Source organism: Asterias rubens, chromosome 17, assembly GCF_902459465.1.
Source record: "Asterias rubens chromosome 17, eAstRub1.3, whole genome shotgun sequence".
In the NCBI taxonomy this organism is placed as follows: Eukaryota; Metazoa; Echinodermata; class Asteroidea; order Forcipulatida; family Asteriidae; genus Asterias; species Asterias rubens.
The window spans coordinates 2,220,289-2,246,281 of NC_047078.1; the positions used below are offsets into that span (position 1 = coordinate 2,220,289).

Here is a 25,993-nt window from a genome sequence, read left to right on the forward strand (position 1 = left end):
ACATTCATTACTGTTATGGAAACAGGGAACATGACCAAGATGGTGGCAGCATGATAAGGGTATATAGACTCAATACATAGGCGTCACAAAACCAAACGTCCTTTCTTTTGCAATCATAGTTTGCCAACCGAGGTCAGAAAACTATGGAAAGCCATAACTTAGTTAAAAACAAACATAGCAAAATGTTACCAACACACATACAAACATAGTCTTGTATTTGTTGAAAGCTGAACAATTAATGATTCGTTGGATGTATTTTATTTAATTGGATGTTAAATAAAGAATTAATGTTAAATAATAATATTGGTTAAAACCTTATTTTGTTATCACGACTGCGTTTGACTTATTCGGCAGTCCGTGCCAACCAGTGCAGTTACCTTGCATTGACGTCAAACACCGAGGTATTAAATTAAATCTACGTGTGCGTTCGTTTAGCTTCCCAGGGTCAACCCCGGCCTGCCCCGGTGCGTTCGAATAGCTTTGACGTCATTCCAGGGGCTCAACCCGGGTCAGCCCCCAGTGCCCTGCTTGTGGAGTGGGTCACTTGGGATTGGCCCCAGGTGCATGACGTCACTACGAGAGCGGTGAGTCATCTTGTCAGGGGCTCCCCCGAGTGAGCACCGCGGGGGTGGGGGCGGGGGGGGGGGGGGTGGTAGACCCAGGGAAGCTAATTGAACGCACCCTATGATGAAAACACACACAGCGAAGTACGCGCGGTGCACAGGATAAGCAAAAGTGGAGACCCCCACGGACGAGTTGTCTGACATTCAGCCATTTTGACCCATAGGCGAGAGGGCGCCCTCTCGAATGCCGCCAGCTTAGCTAGAGGTGCACGTAACCCACCCCCTGTGTGCGCAGGCAGGCCGGGAGATTCTGTACATAATATGGGAAATTAGCATGGATGATAGGATGAGGGATTCAAAAGACGGTACTAACCTCTGATGAGACCCGTTTCTCGACATGATAAATTGAAAACAGAACTTGTATAATGCATGAAAGTTTTTTTTTTTTAAATTGCCAGTCTCATCTCAACCTTTTAAAAACCATTACAACAGAGTTTAGTTAAAAACCAAGAATTCAAATCTGTTCAAAAAGATGAGTTTTCCGTACTCCTAAAACTATTTCGGTTTCGTCCGGCTATCGCCCCCCGATAGTAAGACGAAACCGAAATAGTTACGGGAGTGAGTTTTCCCTAGGCGTGCTATAGAAGCCGAGAGACGTGCGGATGTAACTGCAACTCCTAAAAAAAATGTATAAAGTCTCCTAAAATAAACGCTGAAGATCCCAGGTTGTCATAATACATGTACATGTAACACACAATTTTTTTATGAGTTGCAAATTTGTGCATGTTTTATGGATGATTCAGCGTATATATCTCTGGCTAGCTGAAGCCGCTACATCATTTTTTAGCACATCAATTTTAGCATAGTGTGGTGTCTCCCCGCTGGTTGCGGAACCTAGACGTCTAGCAATGGTCTAGTGTTGAAGAATCCGAGGGTCGTTTCTATGACAATAGCCGGGTTGCGCATGCGCTTCAAACAGATATTATGTCGCCTGCAAAGTGCAAGTATTTTCAGTGAATTTTGTTTCGAGGAAAACCTTTTTATTGCCACTAGAGGTAAGTTATTTTTAGTTATACAAATATTTGCAGAAAGATTATAATCTTTTAAAGCCGTTGATGTAATTTTAAGTGAATTTTGTGCCCAATGGAAGGGTTTAAATTGTTGATGAATTGTGAGAAAAAAAATATGTTTTCATGACCCCCGTTTGTGTCTGTCTCTATGTGTGGAGCGTGTCGCGTGCTCAATGCCCCACCGTTCAAAGGCCCGCTGTGACCCATGGGCCGAACTGCAAAACACGCTGAATTACATTATGGTGGCAGTGGATTGTGTGAACATTTTATCAGTAATTTTTCATAAAATAGAGCATAAACTAGCTAGAATATTACAAGTTTAGGTTTTGTTAGGCCTTGATGTTTATAATAATTTATATAGGCCTAATATTTGTAATAATAAATACTTAATTTTAGTGGTAAACTTTTGTGATATTTGTTTTGTTTAATTAAAAATAAAAAGACACCATTGATTGTTTTTGTGACTGTCCATTCTGCCTTCATGTTATTGTTCACATCTTTGAAGACTTTGTAATGACAAGTATATAGATTGGTACTTTTTGGTGTTTTATGAACAAATGAGAAAGATTTTAGTAAATGAAGTTACTTTGATTCATTTTTTATTTATAAAAACATTTTGTTTGTGTATAATTTATTATAATTTGTTTTAACTTTTACTAGTTTTGTTTATTTCATTTTTTTTACATTATTTTTTTATATTTCTTATTAATGTTTTTTCATGTAATTGTTAAATCTGTGTTTTTTTGAATATTTTAAAGTACTTTTTTTCAATTTTTTAAAATTTTTATAAGAACTGTAGGCCCTATATTGTAAACTAATTTTTTTCTTTAAGAATAATACTTTGTGTGTGGAATTTACTGAGCTTAAACCTATGTATTCCTTTACTGAATGCATTTTAATTCATTTCTAACACACTAATAAAAGTAACAAACATTTATATTGCTACTGACTTTGCACTATGAAATGATCTAGCCACTTTGCGTATCTAGCCTTGTGCGCATGCATGTTAATTTATACCCACATCATTCATCTTATATAGTGCACTTGATGGAATTTATCTATAATGATTTACAATCCACAGTTGAAAAAACACAATGTCTACAGATTTACACTAAACTTACAAAATTTGAAGACAATGGTAGTAGAAAGCTTCCCTGAAAATATTATTTGCTGGGGTGCAGTAGTTTTTGAGAAATGAGTAAAACACTGTCATGAAAAAAAAAAATTGTCTCAGTGATCATGAGACGAAAATTATTTTAGCATGTAAAAACGTATTTTCATGACATTGTTTTACTCATTTCTCAAAAACCACAGCACCTCAGCAACTAATTTTTTTTAAGGTACGGTTTCTACTATCATTAAGTTCAAACGGTGTAAAATTAATGTAAATCTGTAGACATTGTGTTTTGTGTTACAAAAAAAAACCCAAATCCTTTAAGCCCAAATATCCAAACTTGGTATTAATTTAAATACCATTTATGCTTGGATCCACTAAGCGAGGATACTGGTTCTTGACAATTACCAAAAGTATACCACGTGCCTTTTTTAAAATTAATGCATCCCTCACCTCATTTACCTATCATTTTAACCCCTTTTCTTATTTCAAAGCTTTCATTCTTTACTTCCCCTAATGTTGTTAAATGTTCCTGTTAGTGTTACATATTCCCATCACCTGCATGATTTTCATAATCATTACTAACATCACATCTAACGTCATCCATTCTTCTTCCCTCCATCCTCCTCTAACACCACAGTACATATTTAGCAAATTTGTTTAGCAAAAACAAGAGCGATCAGTCGAGCAACTGTAAACTAAGCCACTGTGTTTGCTGAGAACGTTTAGCCAACATTTTGTACTTTGACTATATCCGCCGTCCCTCTGACCAAAGGGTAAGCACCACCAGCCCAGGCAGAGTGGATACGGTGAGGGCCGAAAGGCCACCAAAGGGGAGGGTATGCAATGTCATCCGCAAATTCAAAAGAGCATCCTGTCTGTGCGAACCAGACGTCGTACCTTCAGAAATTGACCTCAACAACCAGGTCAACGGAGGACCGGTCGCAGGACCCACTGCGAGCGTCAAGGTTTTGGCACATACCAATCCCAAGGTCGAGATTCACGAGGACCATGTGAATCAAGACGTAAATGAACTGAAGGAGGAGGTGGCTATCGAGACCAAGCCACCCTCCAAGAAGAGTGCTAAGAGGGCTGAGAAGAAAGCTGCTAAGCAACTTGCTCAGCAGAAGGAGAAGGAGCGGAGAGAGGTAAAGGAGGCGGAGCGGCAGAGGAAGAAGGTTGCAAAGCGGTACGCTAAGAATGCAGCCAAGGATAAGGACAAGGAAAGGAAAGCTCAGCAACGTGCTGAGAAGAATGCCAAAAAGCACTCAAAGAAAGTTCACTCCCCGGAAACATCAAGCAGCGGTCGTGAGACGCTGACGACAGAGTCCATGTCTGACCACGCGAATGAGCAAGGCAAAAAGCCGATTTGTGGTAAGCAACAATTTAAAGAAAAAACAAACGCTTCGTCTTGCAAAGCCAATCAGTTTTTGCTAAACTTCTGAATTATCTTATTTTACTCAACGAATCCGTCAACTCGTTTGCATTAATAATGACCATCTAGGTGTAGAACTGTAGATGGTATTTTTGTCAGCATTCTTTGTAAGGACAAAATAGAATTAGCAAATTTTGCAAGGATTTACGTGATTAGTGTGACTATGAAACAATAATGAGGAGCCTTGAAGGACTTGAATTTGGTTTCTCTACTTCAGTGAAAGCCGTGACGTACCCAATTAGCGTCATCAGCGACAAGCTCGCCTTGTAGTGACGGATCATCAAACTATGTGTGCGGTATTTTTGTCTATGAACAGTTTCCGTTTCAGAGATAAAAACAACATGATGACATGGATTCTTAAAAATGAGAGCAAAATACATCAGCAGGACGTCCAGTGCATCCAATATTATATTTTATCTGCAGATCAAGCCTTGGATCAAGTTTGTTTGAAATTGTCAAAACATCTGAGTCGTTGAATTTTTGCTTTCCTCTTTCTTTTTCTTTATGTTTTGTTTCTTTTCACTTTCAGCATCATCTCCCAACTGACATCCATTGTTCTCACTCGTGTACATATATCATACTAATCATTCTCAGCTTCTTTGCATACAAGATTAAAGACACTGGACACTATTGGTAATTGTCTAAGATCAGTCTTCTCACCTGGTGTATATCAACATATATGCATGAAATAAAAAACCTGTGAAAGTTTGAGCTCAATCGGTCGTCAAAGTTGCGAGATAATAATGAATTAAAAAACACCCTAGTCAAACGAAGTTGTGTGCTTTCAGATGCTTGATTTCGAGACCTCAAATTCTAAACTTGAGGTCTTGAAATCAAATTCGTGGAAAATATTTCTTTCTCTAAAACTACGTTACTTCAGAGGGAGCCGTTTCTTACAATGTTTTATGCTAATAATTATTTTGAGAAGTTACCAATAGTGTCCACTAGCGTCATTGTCTTTTGAACAAAGGTAAACTTCACAGTTTGTTCCTTTGTTCCTGTTTCTTTCTGAAGTTTGTTAGTAGGATAAATGGGTCAGTTTTACTGGAAGGTGGGATGGTAGGTTGATGCCAATGATAACATTGTCACTCATTATCTGATTTTATATTTACACACAAGCAGATCCTTGCCATTAGATTGGAGGATTGTATGTCACTTGATGACAAATAAAAGTACTATTGCAGGCTACGTCACTCACCGTGCATTTTTGGTTCAATCCAAAAAGTACTATTGCACGCTGAGTAAAACATCACTGCGTGCGCGTGTCTAGTCTTTGGTAATGCAGCAGTGTTACAAGGCACATACTACATTCAGCGTCTGCCTGTCTCAAAATAGCTGTACAAAACGCACTTTGTCACTGTTGAATCCAGCATGCCGACCCAAAAGAAACGGGTGTAATTTCACAATTAAAAATTGTAGGCCTACACTTTATTTGTTTTGAAAGTTGTATCCTCCAATCAAAATGACAAAGATCTACTTGGATGTTATATAAAACAAATAATGAATGTTTTTCATTCATGCAATGGTGCAAATATTTTCATTCGTCAAAAGATGGAGTGCTCCATTCAACTTGGCCCCGCCTCCTTGAATAGAACATTCCATCTTTCAACTCATGAACATATTCGCACCATTGCACTCATAAACAATCATTATTTTGTATAATAATCACAAGGTGTACTGTGGACTGTTCCACTTCACAAGGCGAATTCAAGTAAAATGAAAAAGCTAAGATTTCATTGAGTCCACGACAAAGCAAGATCAAAATGCATTCAGTAGGCCTAGTTGTTTTAATAACTTACACAATAGATCCTTGTCATTTGACATTGTTGTCAAAAAAAAATAGAAAACTCATCCACCCGTCTCGACCCCCACTCCCAAAACCACCTCTAAACAACGTGGACGACTCCATACGTAGACACCGACCAACTTTTGTCCGCTGTGACACGACCTTATACCAGCCTAAACATGTTTGGAATTTTCGTGGAATTACCCTGTGAAGCTTTCTATGTTTATCCATTAAGTTTTGGAGCAATGTGGCAAACAAAAGATGACACATGACGTGTGTTCACCAATCAAATGATGAGAATCTTTGTGTGCAGTGATGGATTATAATAAGGAATTAATTCACTTTTTGGTTTTAGGTTTTAGTAAACATGTAGGCCTAAGGGAAAAGAGAGGGACAACTTTGATAGTAACTTTTGGCGAAAAACCCTATTAGTTTTTGCTTTGTCATGTTTGTGCACTGGTACTAATGCATGTTTTGTCAGTCCACTGTTTTCATGCTTGTGTTCACCACTAACGTTGGCCTGTTGTGTTATTTGTTTTAATGGCAAAGTGTTACGTGGCGTTTGTAAGAAGGCAGGCTGTAATCTTTCATCAGAATAGGCCAAATATATTTTACCAAGTTTAAACAGTTCAGTGTACAATGAGCTATCGAGGAAAGCCTGTAGTTTATAGCCTTATTTAGTGCATTAGGTAGATTTGATAGACTTTTGAAATAGTTCTCATGATCATTAATATCTCAAAACAGATTGTTGTTGTTTTTGTCCCCTATTGTATAAGCTGGATTTATACTTTACACATGATAAGTACTTGAAGCACAATACACGGATCCATTAGGCTCCGCCACGGCGCTCATGTGAGCAAGAGCTCACGTCTCTCCAATGCCATTCTGCACAACTCTGCCACGCGCGCCAAGCATTGCGCATGCATGCCGAACTATATAGTGTCAGACTTTTGTTGGTCAATACGCCATAGGGCTGAGCTTAATGGATCGGTCTATTACTTCATCAACAATGTCTAGGCATTCGATTTTGAGAGAATAAATTTAGCTGAACTTAAAAAGTGCTTACCAACCAAATAGACTACATTTTGTCAGTGTCCACTGAATGGTATAAATTCACCAAATGGCTTGACTTTTTGACCCTAGTCTCTCGAAGGCTAAATCCACGAATATTTTGATCATGTTTTTTATTTTTGCTTCAAAAGGCTTAGATGAGGCTGTAGACAACCCCCAATTGTCTGCTTCGTCCGACTACTACTCCGCCAGCTCGTCCAGTCACGACCCGACCCACCCTGGATGTTTCCTCCCCGTCCAGACGACCAGTCCCAGCCATCGCAGAGTAACCACCACACCCATTGGAGGTTCTCTTGACAGTCAGTCCGCTGATGCCGTCCCGAGCGTAGAGGACCCAGTGAGCACTGACGATGTAGTAGGAATGTCGTATCGATCTGAGCGCCATTCCCCCGTCACGGTGCATCGACAATCCAGAGCGTCATCCCCTTCCCCGTCGTCGTCATCCGTGACGAGGGCGTCGCCAGCTGGTACGAGGACCCCCCGCCCACCCAGCGGCCACCCACGTACGGATAATATACCGTCGTCGAGAGCACGCCCACCGCCATGGCGTGCTGTTCAGGCTGGAAATAACAACTTGGACAACAACCAAGGTTTGTCTTAGAGCCTAGTTTGTACCATAGAGCTCGGTTCATACTTCCTGCAAATACAATATGAATTTGGATGTCGCAAGGCTGTTTTTGCTGAGAATGTTTTGCAGGAGTTGCTGACAAGTCCACTGATTGGAATTATTCATTGTGAATTTGTGACGTCAAAATTCATATCACATACGCAGAATTTTACTCACTGTGGTCCAGTGGTTATGACTTGCAATCACAAAGTTGTGGGTTTGAATTCTCCAAGCTAACTTCTGATTTCACAAGTATCGTCGTCTAGTTACTGAATAACAATTTCTGTATTCAGTCCAATTAAGTTCATAATGATAGACTTTAAACTAATGTTTGAATGAGAGACATTGGCTGTTTGCCAGCTTGGTGTTTATAACTCCTTGTGGGAGTTTGCCGAGTTCCCTTGATGGGAGATCATCTTCCTCACCCTTAAGACCCTTTTACTCTACCGACATCTGATTCAGGTCAAAACATACACGGATCGAGTCCATGTTAAAATACAAAACTATTTTACGTGAACTTTTGTAAATGTGTCTATTTTAATTATTGGTAAACTGATCAAAAATTGTAACAAACTGCACACCAAATAATGTGAATTGAAATTTTTAAACTGTATCTGATTGGCCAGGTCACTATTCACGCTATGGAGAAAAAGACGTCAACGCCAACTTGCGCGTCAAATCCCCGCCGAGTAAGCCACAACACCAAACGCGACAGCAGCCCGTTCGTGCAGTACACCCACAAACCGAGGTAAGAAAACTCAGCAGATGTGCTTTTGTATGGTGTTCATGGAAAAAAAATTCTTGGGAAGAGCAATGGATAATGTAAGTTTTGTATTGCAACATCTTTTGGGGTGGAATCATTAGGGGTAGCGCATACAGCGTTCACCTCCATCTTGCCGTTGTGGCTCTGGTTGGATCCCTGGCTATAGCATGTGAGTAGAGTTGTGCCCTGGTTCTCTCCAATGTCAGTGTTTTTCTCCAGGCCATCCGGTTTTCCTCCCTCCACAAAAACAAATCACTCACTTCCAATCTCTGGCTCTGATTTCATGAAAAAATGGGTCGATGTGGCTGGCTGCCAAAGGTGCCCTCGCTTGCCTGTAGCTTGCGGGCAATCTATGACCAGGCCTTGTGTTTTGTTTTTGAAGGGGCACAGCAATTTTCCTCCTGCCCCGCGCGCCTCCTGTAACCTCCAGAGTTGGGCCTATTTCGTCTAGATGTTTCCCCAGTACTTTTAGAACGGTGCCAAGCACTCCAACCACCACAGTGACTAGTTCCACTTTCACCACCCAAATCTTATGAATGTCAGGCTTTGAAATAGTCCACGGCACCCACAGCAATTGCCATGGTGCCCTGTGATTTTGCTGCGGTGCCCTTTTGCAGAGTGCCATTGACACGTTCCTCTTAGAAGTGCCCCTTACCAGAGGAAAAATGCTGTGCCCCTTCAAGAACAAAGTTCAAGGCCTGAGTTGTTATAAATGTTGGTAAATTTTTAAGATTTTATGTCACTGCACAAGCAGTCTTCTTGTCTTTTCATCACATAATGTTTTTCTTTGACAACAGGTTTGATTTTAAACTGTTGTAAACAGTTTCTTTTGCATTATCAAGCAGTGTCTTCGGTCTTTTCATCTTCTCATGTTCTTTGTTGTCAGGTTACATCGCATAATCCACCGTTTTCTCGTCGACAGCTGACTAGTCGCCGTATCCGCAGCATTGAGGATCTTTCCGATGGCGTTGATAATCTGCAGTTTGAGGATACGTCCGGGTCTCTGTCGCCTGGGTCATCGACTGCTAGCAGGTAAGATTGGAAGCTTTGGAATTTGTTCCCTTTACTCCCTTTTTTTATGAGAAGTCGTAAAGTGAGCATGTTGCCACCTGCTCATGAGGCTGAAACAGGGTTACTCTCTGCACAGTCAGTAAGGATGTAGGCATGGTATCATCCACTAGGAGCATGGCTGGTAGAGCAGACAAGAAAACACTACCTTCCCAACTGTTTTTTTTTTCTTTTTTTTTTCTTTTTTTTGGGTGTGAGATATCGCCTAACATCACACTTTCAAAATGAGGGAGCCTTACTGATTAGGGTTATCGACCCAAAATAAACTGCCACCAGGGGGCACGTTGTCACCTACTCCTGGGGCTGTAACAGGGTTACCCTTTTCACAGTCCCTTGGGATGTAGGCGTGGTTGGCACTAGAACGCAAGGGGAGTTGGGAGTTTGGGGTTTGGTCTTTTTGTCACAGTGCCCACAAAGAAGCCAAGCATTTCCTGCAATTTTTTTCACACAATCAAATTTCTTGATTTTTCATCAGTGTGGTCATAGTCCATGTCTTTTGTTCACAGACGCTCCAGTTATAGTTTGGGTCAAAGGGCAAGGGTCGGCTCCGCCGACCTTAAATGTCCACCCATCCCTGGAGCCTCTCCTCCAGAGAGAGCTAGCCACGTCAAGGTGACAGGACGCGGTTCAGGTACTTACTCGAGCAGTTATGAGGTGAGTTGTTCAACCCATGTCCTCTTCTCCCCCTTCAATTTCAATTCAATCAACATTTATTTCCATATTGGTGAAAAAAAGGAGAATAATAAACAAATTAAAAACAGTTATTTAAGTCAAAGAAAAGTTCAAGAAAATAATGAATGAAAATGAAACGAGAAAATGTAATATGTAAATGTAATGGTTTACGGAGCAAACAAATATGATGGCATGCCAGAAAGGCTTGTGTTAAAATGCCTGAAAAATACATAACAAAAGCCCCCTCCAACACAAATAGCGTTTTAACTCAAAGAGGCCAATGAAAGAAAAAATTTTTACGATAACAAAACTAAAATGAAGGTGGTATAACAATAAGAACAGATTTTTGAAGATAAGGAACAAGGCAGGAATGCAGACAAGAACGGCAACTGGTATTGGGAAACCAGCAGCAGTGTTTAAAAAAAAAGCTTTAAAGGCAGTGGACACTATTGGTAATTACTCAAAATAATTATCATTATAAAACCTTTCTTGGGGAGAGGTTGACAGTATAAAACATTGTGTGAAACGGCTCCCTCTGAAGTAATGTAGTTTTCGAGAAAGAAGTAATTTTCCACGGATTTGATTTCGAGACCTCAGACTTAGAATTTGAGGTCTCGAAATCAAGCATCTAAAAGCACACAACTTCGTGTGGCAAGGGTGTTTTTTTCTTTCATTATTATCTCCCAACTTTGACAACCGATTGAGCTCAAATTTTCACAGGTTTGTTATTTTATGCATATGTTGAGATACACCAACTGTGAAGACTAGTCTTTGAGTAATTACCAATAGTGTTCACTGTCTTGAAATCAACCCACGGTAGGCTGAGTTGTTAAAATCTTGTCAAGACCGTGGCCCTCAAAGTCTAATTGTTCTGATAGTGTATGCTTTGCGGGTGTACATGATATCTGAGCTGTGGTTATAGTGAAGTAGAGAATCTGCCGACTCATCACTACAAAATATAATGGAATTTTGTTCTCCTAAAACAACAGCCAACTTTTGCCAACACCTACTCCGCACAACCTTCAGCATCCGCCACCCCGATCCCATCGGTATCTCGCAATGCCTCCATGATGCAGGAGCGATCAGTCAGCGAGATCACCACCGTGGCCCGGACGAAAGCGAAGCTGCAGGAAAGATCAAACAGCGAGGGAGACAAGGATCGGAAGTTGGTCCGACAGTCGCGCTTCAGCTCAGCAGCTCAGCACTCTGTTCTTGGCACCGTATGTATCTTTAGTGGTTTGGCTACCCTTCTACTGCCTGAATGTATCAGGGCTCGAATTTAAGTGAAAAATCCATAAGACCAAAGGGCTTGTTAATCAAAATATTTACTAGCCCAGGGGTCGAATTCACAAAGAGTTAGGACTACTCCTAACTTAGGACTAGTCCTAGGAGATATAAAAAACGTATGGCTAGTCCTAAGTTAGGACTACTCCTAAATTAGGACTAGTCCTAGGAGATATAAAAAACGTATGGCTAGTCCTAAGTTAGGACGAGTAACTCGTCCTAACTCCAGGTAAGACCAGTCTTAATTCTTTGTGAAATCCACCCCTGAGTTGTTCTAGTAAGACCAATGGTTCGATTTCACAAAGATAGTCCTAACTTAGGACTAGTCTGAGGACTCTTTTAGGAGTTATTAAAACTAAAGTTAGGACGAGATACTCTTTGTGAAATCCACCACAGAACAGTTTAACACGCATACTGTTTTTATTTGAACACGCATTAATATGTCATCCGGTTTAACTTATAAGAGAATATTTAGTTCAATTGTATAATAGATCCTTCCCATGAAATATGTAAATTGCACATAGCGCCTGCGCACTAACATTTTGGTTGGCAAAATGAGGGAACATCGCGCTGTTTTGTACACGGCTAATGGGTGCATGACGCAGACGCGATTGTGCGTCTGCTTAGTGCACAACTCTATGGCGTTTGCCAACCAACAGGGTCTGTACGCATGCGTGAATGTGATTAGCATATTTCACGGGAAGGGTCCATTACGGGTATAGGCCTACTGTACTTCATTGCTCAATATAATTGAAAGGTGTTTATCAAACTCAGCGTCAAGATTTGAACACAAAATAAATAGAAACAGGACTATTTGGAGTATCTCTGGTAAATCACTGAAGTGGATCGTCCTATCGTTTGTTCTAATTTCAGGGAAGAACAGGAAACAACTCCAGCGGCTTTGACAAAGGAGGCTTGGTTGGTCTGATCAATTTGGGCAACACCGTAAGTAGCCGGAACATCTTTGAGCAAGTTTGTGTGCGCACATTTAGTCCACCAGTGGTCGACCACAGACTAGCCAGGCACATGCGCAGTGACGTACTCACCCGAACGACTTGTTGGTAGTCTAGTCAACCTTCCACCTTTTCGCTAAAGTGTCACTGGTTCCCTTCTGCGCTTAACACATGTTAGAATAGAACATGCTGTTGGGACCAGTGAAGAAACCATGCGCTCGAGGCTGGTTCCAAATGGTCGGCCACAGTAGTCAACCAATGGTCGACCAGCCTGGGTTCGAGTCAAAATGGTCAACCTTTAGTTGACCATTGTGCACACTCGAACTTGCTCTTTGATACATACAAAATAAAATAAATGCTTTTATGAGGTGCTTAACCCTTTCAGTGCTTTACATGTACGACTGCACTAGAACCTCGTTCCCAGGTTGTGTGGAGTGGTTACAAGGTTGACCGCTCTCTCACCCTGGTATTGGATCATTCGCATATATCCAAAATTTGGGGATCCGTATGCAAATTAAAATAGTCTGGCTCCTTTTCGAAATTCACATCTTTGACATAATCTCGTAGGACGGTACCAAGTTTAATAGCTTTTTTGTACATTGTTGGTTGCCGGTGGCTGGCTGTACCTATGAATATGGAACATATTCTAATAATGTAAAGTCGTAAGGAGTTTCCATCCCAGGGGTTACTATTGTATAAACATGTATATTTGGTTTGCGGTAACACCATGTGTGTATCTACTTGCCAGGTAGAGTTTGTTCTTGGAGAACTGTCTTGCTTTATATTTGGTTTGCGGTAACACCATGTGTGTATCTACTTGCCAGGTAGAGTTTGTTCTTGGAGAACTGTCTTGCTTTATATTTGGTTTGCGGTAACACCATGTGTGTATCTACTTGCCAGGTAAAGTTTGTTCTTAGAGAACTGTCTTGCTTTATATTTGGTTTGCGGTAACACCATGTGTGTATCTACTTGCCAGGTAGAGTTTGTTCTTGGAGAACTGTCTTGCTTTATATTTGGTTTGCAGTAACACCATGTGTGTATCTACTTGCCAGGTAGAGTTTGTTTTTAGAGAACTGTCTTGCTTTATATTTGGTTTGCGGTAACACCATGTGTGTATCTACTTGCCAGTTAGAGTTTGTTCTTAGAGAACTGTCTTGCTTTATATTTGGTTTGCGGTAACACCATGTGTGTATCTACTTGCCAGGTAGAGTTTGTTCTTAGAGAACTGTCTTGCTTTATATTTGGTTTGCGGTAACACCATGTGTGTATCTACTTGCCAGGTAGAGTTTGTTTTTAGAGAACTGTCTTGCTTTATATTTGGTTTGCGGTAACACCATGTGTGTATCTACTTGCCAGGTAGAGTTTGTTCTTAGAGAACTGTCTTGCTTTATATTTGGTTTGCGGTAACACCATGTGTGTATCTACTTGCCAGGTAGAGTTTGTTCTTAGAGAACTGTCTTGCTTTATTCTACTGCTGCGGAGTAGATAATCGGAGGTTCAGGAGACTTCTTAGTTCTGAAAAGAACTGTCCTGGTTTTTAACTATTACCATTGTAAACATGGTTGAAAATAAAGTAAACCATGGGGACGAGGTTGTCTGCACTATACCCTGCTTGAGCCTCGATGGTGACTTAAGTTGCCCAAGATCACACACAAAAGTACTTGAGTACAAAGGCCATTTGTTTAAACTGTATTTGTTGATGTTCACCCTCCATACCCAAGCTTAAAATCATTGGAAAGAGAAATATCAGATCTTTCTATCGGATCTTTCCATTGATGTTAAAATAAAATTGGGTTTCTATTTTGTAGTCACTTCAAATTGGAGTCGAAGGATCTCAAATGCCAAACACATTTGACACATTTATACGGTGTATCTTGTGGCTAGGCTATACAAAAGCAAAATCACTCACTGTAACATGGCTTCTTGTTTTTGTTTGTTATTATTCTTGCGTCCACAGTGCTACATGAATTCCATCTTGCAGTGTCTTGCCCAGATCGGAGAGTTGAAGGATTACCTCCTCTCTGGTGACTATCTGAGAGACATCAATCGCAAATCGGCCGGTGAGGGAAACCTCATCAAAGGTAAGGTCTCCATTGTTTTGTTTTTTAAATTCCCAGTCAAAAGGTTTTTGAAAATGAGTATCAGAGTGAATGCCCTCCTGCGCCCCCCCCCCCGGCAAAAAAAAAAAATGACTTGCTTTAGTTACAGAGTAGTGGTAATAAAATCTGTTTTGAGCAAATATGGCTCATTAGGCCGGTGTTGTTTATTGCAGGATGAAAGTGTTAGCAGCTTTGATATGCCTGTTTACGTGTATTGTGTTATGTGGTCATTTGAGAAAGACTCTGCTAGAAATCGAAATGTCAGGTACCAGACAATATTCAAATCTAACTCGCAAATGGCTTATTGGGAAAGCACCATGTGTTAATCTCTTTTGAGAAGTGTTGGTTCTGAAAAGAACTGATGGTTGACAACTCAACTTTTCGATCAGTATGCTCTGATTGTCTTCAGGAGAATGCTGGACTCTGTTTCTCGATGCTGCTAAAGTCTGCCTTGGAGATTAACTTGTAGTTGGGCTTGGCTCAAGGAGGGAACAGGAACAGAATAAGCTGAGTTTAGCTCAGTGAAGCGTGTAGGCTGGAGCTTGGACTAAACCAAAACTGATTTGTTTTTCTTCAGGATTTGCGGATTTAATGAAGCAGCTGTGGGAGCCCAAGAAGAGAGAGTCTGTAGCACCCAGCAAGCTTCATCTAGCCTTTCAGAAAATCTCCAAGCAGTTCCGTGGAAGCAAGTAAGACAATTGCCAATGGTTTCATAAATTTGCTAAGCACAGGAAATTCCTACTTAGCAGAAAGCAGAGTGCTGTTTTTTAGCTGAATAGCCAATTTCAGATAGGGTAAACATATTGGACTATAACACCTGGTTTGGTTTGAGTAAATTTGTCTGTCTCAACAAGGATAGTTGCCCATGGTTTCATAACTTTGCTTAGCACAGAAAATTCCTACTTTAATAGCAGAAAGCAGAATGTTGTATGTTAGAGCTGACAAAATAGCCGCTGATAGTTTTAATGTTTTGTGTGATCAACTGTATAAATGAAATAACAAACCTGTGAAATCTGCAGCTGTTTAAGGTATAAACTAATTTTTTGAAAGTTTTCCCTTCAAAATTATACAATGGTAGTACAACAGAACTTGAGCCTGTGTCCGAGATCGCTAGACCACTCAGCTGGCCTGACAGGCCAGGGATTTTCTTCCACTGTAAAATCTTTGGAGTAAATGAGAAATTTTTGAAGGGACTTTTTTTTTTTTAGTTTAATTTATTAAAGCAAATTATGTGTTCAGCCAAATCAGAAAATGAGCAGTGTGGTCATCTGGGCCCAATTTCATAGCGCTGCTTAATGGTAAGCAAATTTGCATGCTTACTGTATAGCAGAAAAATTTGCTTAAGCCTTAGCCTATTTCACAGGTTAGCAGAAAAATTGGTCGGTCATTTTGTGCGTTTTCCATGGATTTGCATTGTGACATCGTTTTTTTTTCGTGCGGTAAGCACAGGAAGGTTAGCATGCCTTTTCTTGTGCTTACGGTTAGCAGCGCTATGAAATGGAAATTGGCCAGTAAGCACAAAATCGGCCGCTAAGCAGCACTATGAAATTGGGCCCTGGTAGGCCAATCAACTGCTTAGTAATTCCGGGCCTAGTCTGACTGTTTTTTTGTTTTTATTTTCTTCTCTTCTTTGCTTCTAGGCAGCAAGATGCACAGGAGTTCCTCCGTTACCTACTGAGTGAACTTCATGATGAGACCAACACTGCTGCTGGCGGCAAGAGATCTAAAGAGGCTGACGTTCCTGATGATATCTCGTAAGTTACTACCAACTGAAATTTTTGTTTTGATAAAACAAAAATGGACGAATGAAAGAAAGATATGTAACAAATCAGCTTAAAGGATTTGGGTTCCTTTTCAAAATGTCCATAGATTTACATTAAACTTACAGGGTTTGAAGATAATGATAGTGGAAAGCTTCCCTTCAAATAATATTACTTAATGAGGTGCTGTAGTTTTTGAGAAATGAGTAAAACAATGTCATGAAAATATGTTTGTAGATGATTAAAATAATGTTCGTCTCATGAGACAAAAATTATTTTCATGACCTTGTTTCACTCATTTCCCAAAAACGTGCTGTTTGTAGAGGGAAGTTTGAGACTGTCAAGTGGATGGGATAGAAGCGAGCACTAAATTTTGTTGAAGATTGTTTAAGCCAGCAACTCATGTTGAGAAGTGTGTGCTTTGGGAATGATGACAGTATTTTGATGTTGCATACATGACTGCCTAGTAGAGCAGCGTGCTGTTTGTAGAGGGAAGTTTGAGACTGTCAAGTGGATGGGATAGAAGCGAGCACTAAATTTTGTTGAAGATTGTTTAAGCCAGCAACTCATGTTGAGAAGTGTGTGCTTTGGGAATGATGACAGTATTTTGATGTTGCGTACATGACTGCCTAGTAGAGCAGCTTGCTGTTTGTAGAGGGAAGTTTGAGACTGTCAAGTGGATGGGATAGAAGCGAGCACTAAATTTTGTTGAAGATTGTTTAAGCCAGCAACTCATGTTGAGAAGTGTGTGCTTTGGGAATGATGACAGTATTTTGATGTTGCATACATGACTGCCTATTAGAGCAGCGTGCTGTTTGTAGAGGGAAGTTTGAGACTGTCAAGTGGATGGGATAGAAGCGAGCACTAAATTTTGTTGAAGATTGTTTAAGCCAGCAACTCTTGTTGAGAAGTGTGTGCTTTGGGAATGATGACAGTATTTTGATGTTGCGTACATGACTGCCTAGTAGAGCAGCGTGCTGTTTGTAGAGGGAAGTTTGAGACTGTCAAGTGGATAGGATAGAAGCGAGCACTAAATTTTGTTGAAGATTGTTTAAGCCAGCAACTCATGTTGAGAAGTGTGTGCTTTGGGAATGATGACAGTATTTTGATGTTGCGTACATGACTGCCTATTAGAGCAGCGTGCTGTTTGTAGAGGGAAGTTTGAGACTGTCAAGTGGATGAGGTAGAAGAGAGCACTGATTTTTTTTGAAAACCCTTCTAGACCTTAAAGGCAGTGGACACTATTGGTAATGGAAACGGCTCCCTCTGAAGTGCCATAGTTTTAGAGAAAGAGGTAATTTTCCACGAATTTGATTTCGAGACCTCAGATTTAGAACTTGAGGTCTCGAAATCAACCATCTAAACGCACACAACTTCATGTGACAAGGGTTTTTTTTTTTCCATTATTATCTCGCAAGTTCGATGACCGATTGAGCTCAAATTTTCACAGGTTTGTTATTTTATGCTTATGTTGAGATACACCAACTGTGAATGCTAGTCTTTGACAATTACCAATAGTGTCCACTGCCTTTAATGCATTGACGTCATCCAGCCGCCATCTTAGAGGTAAAACAATGACAAAACAATCAAAACGCACAGATTTGTAAGCGCAGCGCACAGGTGTGGCCAATAAACGGCCGCTTTTTTACCTCTGGGCGAGGGCGCCCTACTCATATGACATCATGTGCATCAGGTCTTTTGTAATACTGACAACTCGTTGATTCACCTCCTTGTTTCCGCAGTGAGGAGGAGAAGGCCGAGATCTACTGGGACCGCTACCGCGCCCGGGATAACTCTATCTTCTCTCGTATCTTTGTGGGTCAACTCAAGAGCACCTTGGAATGTCAAACCTGCAAGAGTCGCTCCGTGACCTTTGACATCTTCTGGGATCTCTCAGTTCCTGTACCAGAGGCAAGTTTTATTCAATCCAGGGCCTAATTTCATAGAGCTGCTTAAGCACAAGAAGTAGCTAAGCACAACAAAATTATGCTTACCAGAATAGGGTTACCAGCCAAACTGCCATGTCACATGTACAATTTGTGAGTGGTATCCTGCTTATTTTTGCTTAGCAGAAACATGTTAAGCAAAATTCTCTGCTTAAGCAGCTCAATGAAATTAGGCACAGGGCCTAATTTCATAGAGCTGCTTCAGCACAAGAAGTAGCTAAGCACAACCAAAATATGCTTATCAGTACAGACTTACCAGCCAAAATATCACCTCACATTCACTACCAATCTTAGTACAAGGACAAGTTAATGATGGTATATTATTATCTTGCTCGAAGACACAGTGCCATGACTGGGACTCAAACCCACACTCTGCAGATCAAAAAATGCCAGAAGTTGGTGCTGTTAACCACAAGGCGATGACACGTGGGAAATCACATTGTGATCACACTTGTAAATGCTTTATGATATAGAAATATTGACTGCTATGAAGGGCACAGTTAAAATTAAAGGCCCAAGGTGATTACAAAATAATGACTATGCCCAAATGTTTAACCAATTAGAGGATTCTATATATGAGGTATATAAATACAAGTATTAACTTTGTTTTGATTATTATTATTATTATGATTTCAGAGGAAAGGAGGCGGTTTCCAGAGACGGACCAGCTGGGATCGGGAGAACCCTGACTCCTTTGACATCAAGGACTGTCTGAATAAGTTCACTGAAGCCGAGGTACTGGATGGTGAAAACATGGTGGTAAGTCCCTCAACATTACGGGGTTAGGTCTCAACGGTTAAAGTGAAGGTCAACCAGTTGGACAGTACAAAAGGATTGATTCAATGTAGGTGTAATTTTTTGCATCGGTAAAAAAAACATTGCCTTGGATGGCCTCTAGCCACCGGGTTAGCTCATTGGGCTAGTAGTAGGACATCTGCTCTAGCAATGCAAAAGTTGTGGGTTCGAATTCCACTCGAGTGATTTGCCTTTCACTGAAGCCTGTAAAGTACCGAGTATGCCGAGTACCGAGTATGCCGAGTACCGACTATACCGAGGATAGGTTAAAGGGTCTATGTACTTTTTTTTCTAGAACAAAACACATTGTCCACAGATTAACATTAAACTTAATCAAGATAATGATAGTAGAAAGCTTCCCTTAAAATATTACTTACTGAGGTGCTTTAGTTTTTGAGAAATTAGTAAAACAATGTCACAAAAATAATTTGTGTCTTAGCTTTAGCATGTAAAAACGTATTCACCAGTTATGGTATGTTGTGGTATAATATCATAACTGGTTAATATGTTTTTACATGCTAAAATAATTTTCATCTCACTGGGACGAACATTATTTTGTAACTTGTTTTTCTCATTTCTCAAAAAACTACAGTACCTCAGTAAGTAATATTTGAAGGGAAGCTTTCTACTATCATTATCTACAAACTGTGTAAATCTAACTTTAAGTTAAATGTAAATCTGTGGACATCTTGAAAAAGTTCCCGAATCCTTGAAATAATAAAAACAAATTATAAAAACCAGTGGTAGGCCTACAAAGTAGTACAGGATGGGGTCCTTACTGACGATGGGTTCGGGAGGGGGTGGGGCCTAAACAAAATGAATGGTCAGGTAGAAGGAGGGTTAGAACATGAGTCTCTTTTCTTTCTTTTTTCTCAACAGACATGTGACAAATGCAAAAAGAAGTGTCCATTCATCAAATGGTTTTCAATCCAGCGCTTTCCAAAACATCTTGTGCTTCGTATCCTTTTTTTTGAATTTAGCTCAGTTGGGTTCTTTTGTTTCAACCATTAAACTCTGCTGAGCAAATTCCATTGCTTAGCAAGAAATGAGTTGGGTAAATGTACGGTAGTTTGGCTGGTAACCTTTTTTTGCTTAGCAAGAGTTTTCTGTGCTTAGCAAGTATTTTGTGCTACAAGTTTTATGAAATGGGGCCCAGGTTTTGATGATTAGAGTGTGGTTCGTCAGTTTTCAATTGTGCGTTCACTTCCTTGACCAATCAACATCTCAGATCTGAAAAGATTCAGCGGTCTGCGCTCCAAGTTGACCACTCACATCAACTTTCCTGTACAGGGTCTGGACATGACAAAGTACTGCTCGGAAACAACAGGTAAGTGTCCTGCATTGTGCCAAAATTACTCTTGGCAGGATTTGACTTTTATTTTAACGCCGTATCAGCTTCTGAGTTTTGGGCTAATATAAAACTTTGACAACTCATCTTAAAGGGGCTGTGTCATCATGATTAAAACAGGCCTTTGGTTGTATATGGAACTATTAATTCTCACCCAATTACCCAAGACACAGCCCATTTAAGTTGAATCTGAGTTGGAGTTTAGTTGTCATTTTTGTTAATTGCTTCTGATTTGCATGATCTTTGTTTTGCATTTTTGCAAGTTCATTGCATCTGTCATTGTAATTCTGATGTTCCTTTTTGTATACTTTTCTTGCTGTTTCACCAAACTATATCTATTTGTTTGTTATTATATTTCCTTTATACTTTTAACTCCCTAACATGATCTTGTATATGTGGCACAACTTCATAAAGCCTGTGAGCACAAACAAAACTTGCTAAGCACAGAAAGATACTTCATGTTAGTACACAAACTTGCTAAGTAAAAGATGAGTCAGGCACCAGCCATAACAATGCAAACTGAGTGTAATTCTGTGATAAGCAAAGTGTTTGTGCGTATACAGGCTTTATGAACATGGCCCCTGCGTACAGCCCCTGCATGTTTTCCTCTCACCCCATCATTCATGTTTCTTCCATCTTCCTACTTCTCATTCCATCCATCCGTCCATCCTCTCCGCTGTGCACGCTAACCCACAGCTACCCGTTGCATGTACTCACTGTCTGGTAGTGCTAGCCATATTGAGGCCAGCAAGGTGGACATGTTCCAAACAGTGTGGAAAACGTACAGCCAGCCACCCTTGTACGATTGGGACCACCTCCTTGAAGGTGACAGCTTAACACTCAAGGAAAAAAAAAACCTAGTACACCCTTTAGAGCTTAGAGTCAAACACTTCTGAAGTGTCTCATTTCAAATTTAATTTTCTAACTACCACTTCAGCTAGTTTAAGCTTTTGATTTAAAGAACCTGGACACTATTGGTAATTGTAAAAGACCAGTCTTCTCACTTGGTGGATCTCAACATATGCATAACAAAACAAACCTGTGAAAATTTGAGCTTAATCGGTCGTCGAAGTTGCGAGATAATAATGAAAGTAAAAACACCCTTGTCACACGAAGTTGTGTGCTTTCAGATGCTTGATTTCGAGACCTCAAATTCTTAATCTGAGGTCTCGAAATCAAATTCGTGGAAAATAACTTTTTTCTCGAAAACTACTTCATTTCAGAGGGAGCCGTTTCTCACAATGTTTTATACTATCAATCTCTCCCCATTACTCGTTACCAAGTAAGGTTTTATGCTAATAATTATTTTGAGTAATTACCAATAGTGTCCACTGCCTTTAAAACGTAAACTCAACCTTTGAACCAGTGATTTGCTTTTAATGCCAGCAAAACTAATGTCTTGGTTATGTTTTGGCGGTCGTAACCAATAACTGTTTTGGTTGAATTGGCCATTGGTAAGTTAACAGGCCAATGACCGAAACAGTTATTGGTTACAGCTGTGCGAAAACAGAACTCTTGTTTCTTTACTTATAAACAAAAGGCAAAAATATAACTAGAATTTGCAACTAACAACTTTCCCCTAAAAATATTTTTTGTTTAATAATGTGTCTTCTCTCATATATTTTTTAACCGACAAGATATTCAATATTTTTGTTCCCAGGTAAGGGAGATTTGAACCGTAGACATGGGGACTACAATCTGGGCGGAGTCTCGCAACATTCAGGATCAATGTTGGGGGGTCACTACATCGCATATGCCAAGCATTTGAGCACCAGCAAGTGGCATATATATGACGATAGTAGGTAAGTGAGGCGGTTCACTGGTACCCATTGCAGGCCCCCACTGCCCACCGAAAACGTTTAAGGCCAGAGTCTGTCCCATCATAACCTCCAAAATACTCCACTCTAATGTAGCTAAATGCAAAAATGCTTAGACGCTAATAAAATTGGCTTATTTTGCCGGTGGTGTCTCCCCATTTTGCATCCCCAAGCGGAGCCCGTACCTCTTTAACCCCATGGCTTGGGTGGGTCGGGTACCCCCATCCAACATGCAGTGCATCTGCTCCCTAGTACTTGGCTCTTGGTTATGTCCAAGTGTTTAGGACTCTGGTATTGAGCTTGGCCCCTTAAAGACAGTGGACACTATTGGTAATTGTCAAAGACTAGCCTTCACAGTTGGTGTATGTCAACATATGCATAAAATAACAGACCTGTGAAAATTTGAGCTCAATCAGTCATCGAACTTGGGAGATAATAGTGAAAGAAAAAAAACACCCTTGTCACACGAAGTTGTGTACGTTTAGATGTTTGATTTCGAAACCTCAAGTTCTAAATCGGAGGTCTTAAAATCAAATTCGTGGAATATTACTTCTTTCTCGAAAACTACTTCACTTCAGAGGGAGCTGTTTCCCACAATGTTTTACACCATCAACCTCTCCCCATTACTCGTCACCAAGAAAGGTTTTATGATAATAATTATTTTGAGTAATTACCAATAATGTCCACTGCCTTTAAACTAAGGGTGGATTGATGGAATTAAATTGTTGGTTGAATCAAGTCTTTGACTTTGAGCCAAACCATGCCTTATTTTTAGTGTGGAGGACTACGATTAGGTTTGTTAACCCACATCTTAAGGTTCCTAAGTTGGGGCTTCCCACAGCCTGCGAAGCAACTTCAATTCAGAGAGAAATATTGCACAGAGATTAATGACTGTTTTTTTTTGTGTGTGTTTTTATACAGGGTTGACACTATCACCGAGACCAATGTTCCGAGTTCCTATGCATACGTTCTCTTCTACCAACAAGCCATGGAAGAGGAGTAAGCCAAAGAACAATAGCCACATCTTGCCAAGCGAGGGGGTGAGAGCGAGAGAAATTATCACCACCTCTATATAATAAGTCAGTAATCATCATCTCTAAAAACCCACCTGTTTTTTTAACTTTGTATTCATTTCATTCACCAAATTCATTCACCAATTCTTAATTAACTCACCTGGTATTAATTAGTCATCTATTGTTTTCATCACTAATTAGTCTTGCAGAACACCTGTTGCTTATTGGTCACAACATCACTTGTGATCAATTAGTCATTTATAAAAATTATAGTCGTCACTTTCACCAATTAATTAGTCGGGATAAATTTCATCCACTGTGCCAACTCTCTCTCGCTCCCCTCTCTTGTATGCCTCACCCCTCTGGCATCAAATGGAGGAGTCCACACCATTCATCGTGGGCAAATCCACTCTTCTGAGGGGGAGGTATATTGAATTATTTAAGATACTTTTTATATGAAACAGATAATCAACCTCTATCGAGAAGCGATACATTCTTAATTTTGGGGAATTAAGAAATGTGTTTGTGTTTTTTATGTCGGGGGGCAAAACTCGATGGAGGTTTTATTGTAAATCATTTTTAATCTAAGTATTTTAAATATTCACATGGTATTCAATTGTTTTAGTTTTAAAGACCTATACCCAGATATCAAATGCGTGTAGCCAATCAAACAAAAAATACTCAACAAAAAAATCTGATGTTCCTGGAGTTTTTTGCAAGTACGATCTGCAATGAATGTCCTGTCGTAGAGCTTGTCATACAGTCTGCACAGCCAAGGACCTCACTTGTGTACAGGCTGTTGTTCTATATCAAAATGTTCTTTTGAAAACTCTACGTAGGATAGTCGAATGAAATCGGTTGTCAGTCTTAAGAAGGTCACAGGTCAAAGTGGACCATTATTGATCAGGGGATTTCTGCGGTTGGGGCGATTAGTTTTTGTTTCTGATGGGGTGTTTGTATGTTCTGTCTCTGGGGGGAGCAAGTGACAATTGCGTCAAACTTCACAGTTTGTCGCCCGGTCACTTTCTTGTTGTTAACATCCTCAAGCCTTTTAGAACTCGCAATCTAAATTTAGATTGCCTCTCTATTGGGTCTATTCGGATGTTTGTCCTTGGTTCGCTGTTCACCCCATCACAGTTTTAAACAAAAATGTGGAAATATGGCTCCCATTCTGCATTTGTCTGTGACCTTTTGACCTGAGAACAATGATTGACAAGGCCTAGGTACCTCCAGGAATATCGCCAAAAAAAATGAAAATGTGAAAGTTTCAAAATACAGAGTAATGAGTTTAGGAAAAATTAGGTATTGGGAACAGAAAAGACCATTTTTCACCCTTTGCCATTTTTGTTGTTATTATCAGGATTCAACATCACCTTGATCTCACTTGACCATCGAAAAAGATCTTGATTCCTCAAATTGCTTAATAAGGTCATGGGTCAATATGAGGTCAAAGGTCATTCCTAGAGTAACCCTTTATCGTTATTGGAAGTCGATCAGTTTTTGAAGCCCTCACATTTCAGCTCTTTTTGTCTGTCTTCATTTTGTCCAATTGTTTCTTCGTCTGTCTAATCATTTCATCCATAGATAGTTAAAATAAGTTTAAAGCCGTCTGGAAATTAGTTTGCCCGCGAAGTCCCTCTCTGATGTTGGATGGGCCAGAGGCGATGCATAGTTCTCTTTAACCAACAGTTCTTCCTTACTTTCCGTTATTTTTTGTTGTCGTTATTCAACTGCTTGGGAGACGACTATAAGTGAAACATTCACCAAGCGTTCTGTATTTCATATCAGCAGACTGGTTTCATGCTGTTCAATCATGCCATTTGTGTAGTGGATGGATTAGATAAGATCAATAGAAGAGTGGGTACCAGACTCAATGTAAAGGCACCTGGCTGTGTCAGCCATTTTGCTCGGCATGGAGCCGAGAAAATGACAGCCAGATAGCATAAGATCTAGTGATTGGAGTCTGGGTACTGGATATTATAGTTCCACTACATGGTGTGATTGGGCAGGCTTTTCCTTTTACGTTGTTGATTTCTGTCTGTTGCCATGGATACAGTTCTGACCGTGTGAATGCCATGGACGAGTAGTTCCTGATAAATGGGTATGCATTTAGTTTCTGACTGAGTTTCAGAATGGTCATAGTTTAGTTTTTAAGTAATAATTTTAATGATTTATAATCATTAAAAAACAAAACAAAAAAAAAGGTCTGAGTAAAAATTACTTTTTAAATATTTTAGTCTTGTTCATTTGTCCGATTTTTTTCGTTGTCTGTCGCCTTATTTCATTCCATAGATAATTAAAATTATTTTAAAGCCGTCTGGAAATTAGTTTGCCCGCGAAGTCCCTCTCTGATGTTGGATGGGCCAGAGGCGGTGCATAGTTCTCTTTAACCAACAGTTCTTCCTTACTTTCTGTTATTTTTTGTTGTCGTTAATCAACTGCTTGGGAGACGACTATAAGTGAAACATTCACCAAGCGTTCTGTATTTCATATCAGCAGACTGGTTTCATGCTGTTCAATCATGCTGTCATGTAGTGGATGGATAAGATAAGATCAATAGAAGAGTGGGTACCAGACTCAATGTAAAGGCCACCTGGCTGTGTCAGCCTTTTTCTCGGCATGGAGCCGAGGAAATGACAGCCAGATAGCATAAGATCTAGTGACTGGAGTCTTGGTACCGGATATTATAGTTCCACTACATGGTGTGATTGAGCAGGCTTTTCCTTTTTCGTTGTTGATTTCTGTCTGTTGTATGGATACAGTTCTGACCGTGTGAATGCCATGGACGAGTAGTTCCTGATAAATGGGTATGCATTTAGTTTCTGACTG

At 40.1% G+C, this 25,993-nt stretch overlaps 1 protein-coding gene across 1 annotated transcript; it reads left to right on the forward strand.

Annotated features, from left to right (window-relative positions):
* Window positions 1-1,547: 1,547 nt before the first annotated feature.
* On the forward strand, window positions 1,548-25,369 carry LOC117301702. The gene is made up of 17 exons (XM_033785727.1): window positions 1,548-1,567; window positions 3,523-4,160; window positions 7,171-7,629; window positions 8,273-8,394; window positions 9,296-9,441; window positions 9,984-10,131; window positions 11,139-11,369; window positions 12,307-12,378; window positions 14,344-14,467; window positions 15,063-15,174; window positions 16,126-16,239; window positions 17,988-18,156; window positions 18,828-18,950; window positions 19,866-19,944; window positions 20,215-20,313; window positions 21,995-22,136; window positions 23,073-25,369. The coding sequence occupies exons 1-17, from the start codon at window positions 1,548-1,550 to the stop codon at window positions 23,152-23,154; spliced, it is 2,880 nt and encodes a 959-aa protein (XP_033641618.1). The 3' UTR covers window positions 23,155-25,369.
* The last annotated feature ends 624 nt before the right edge of the window (window positions 25,370-25,993 follow it).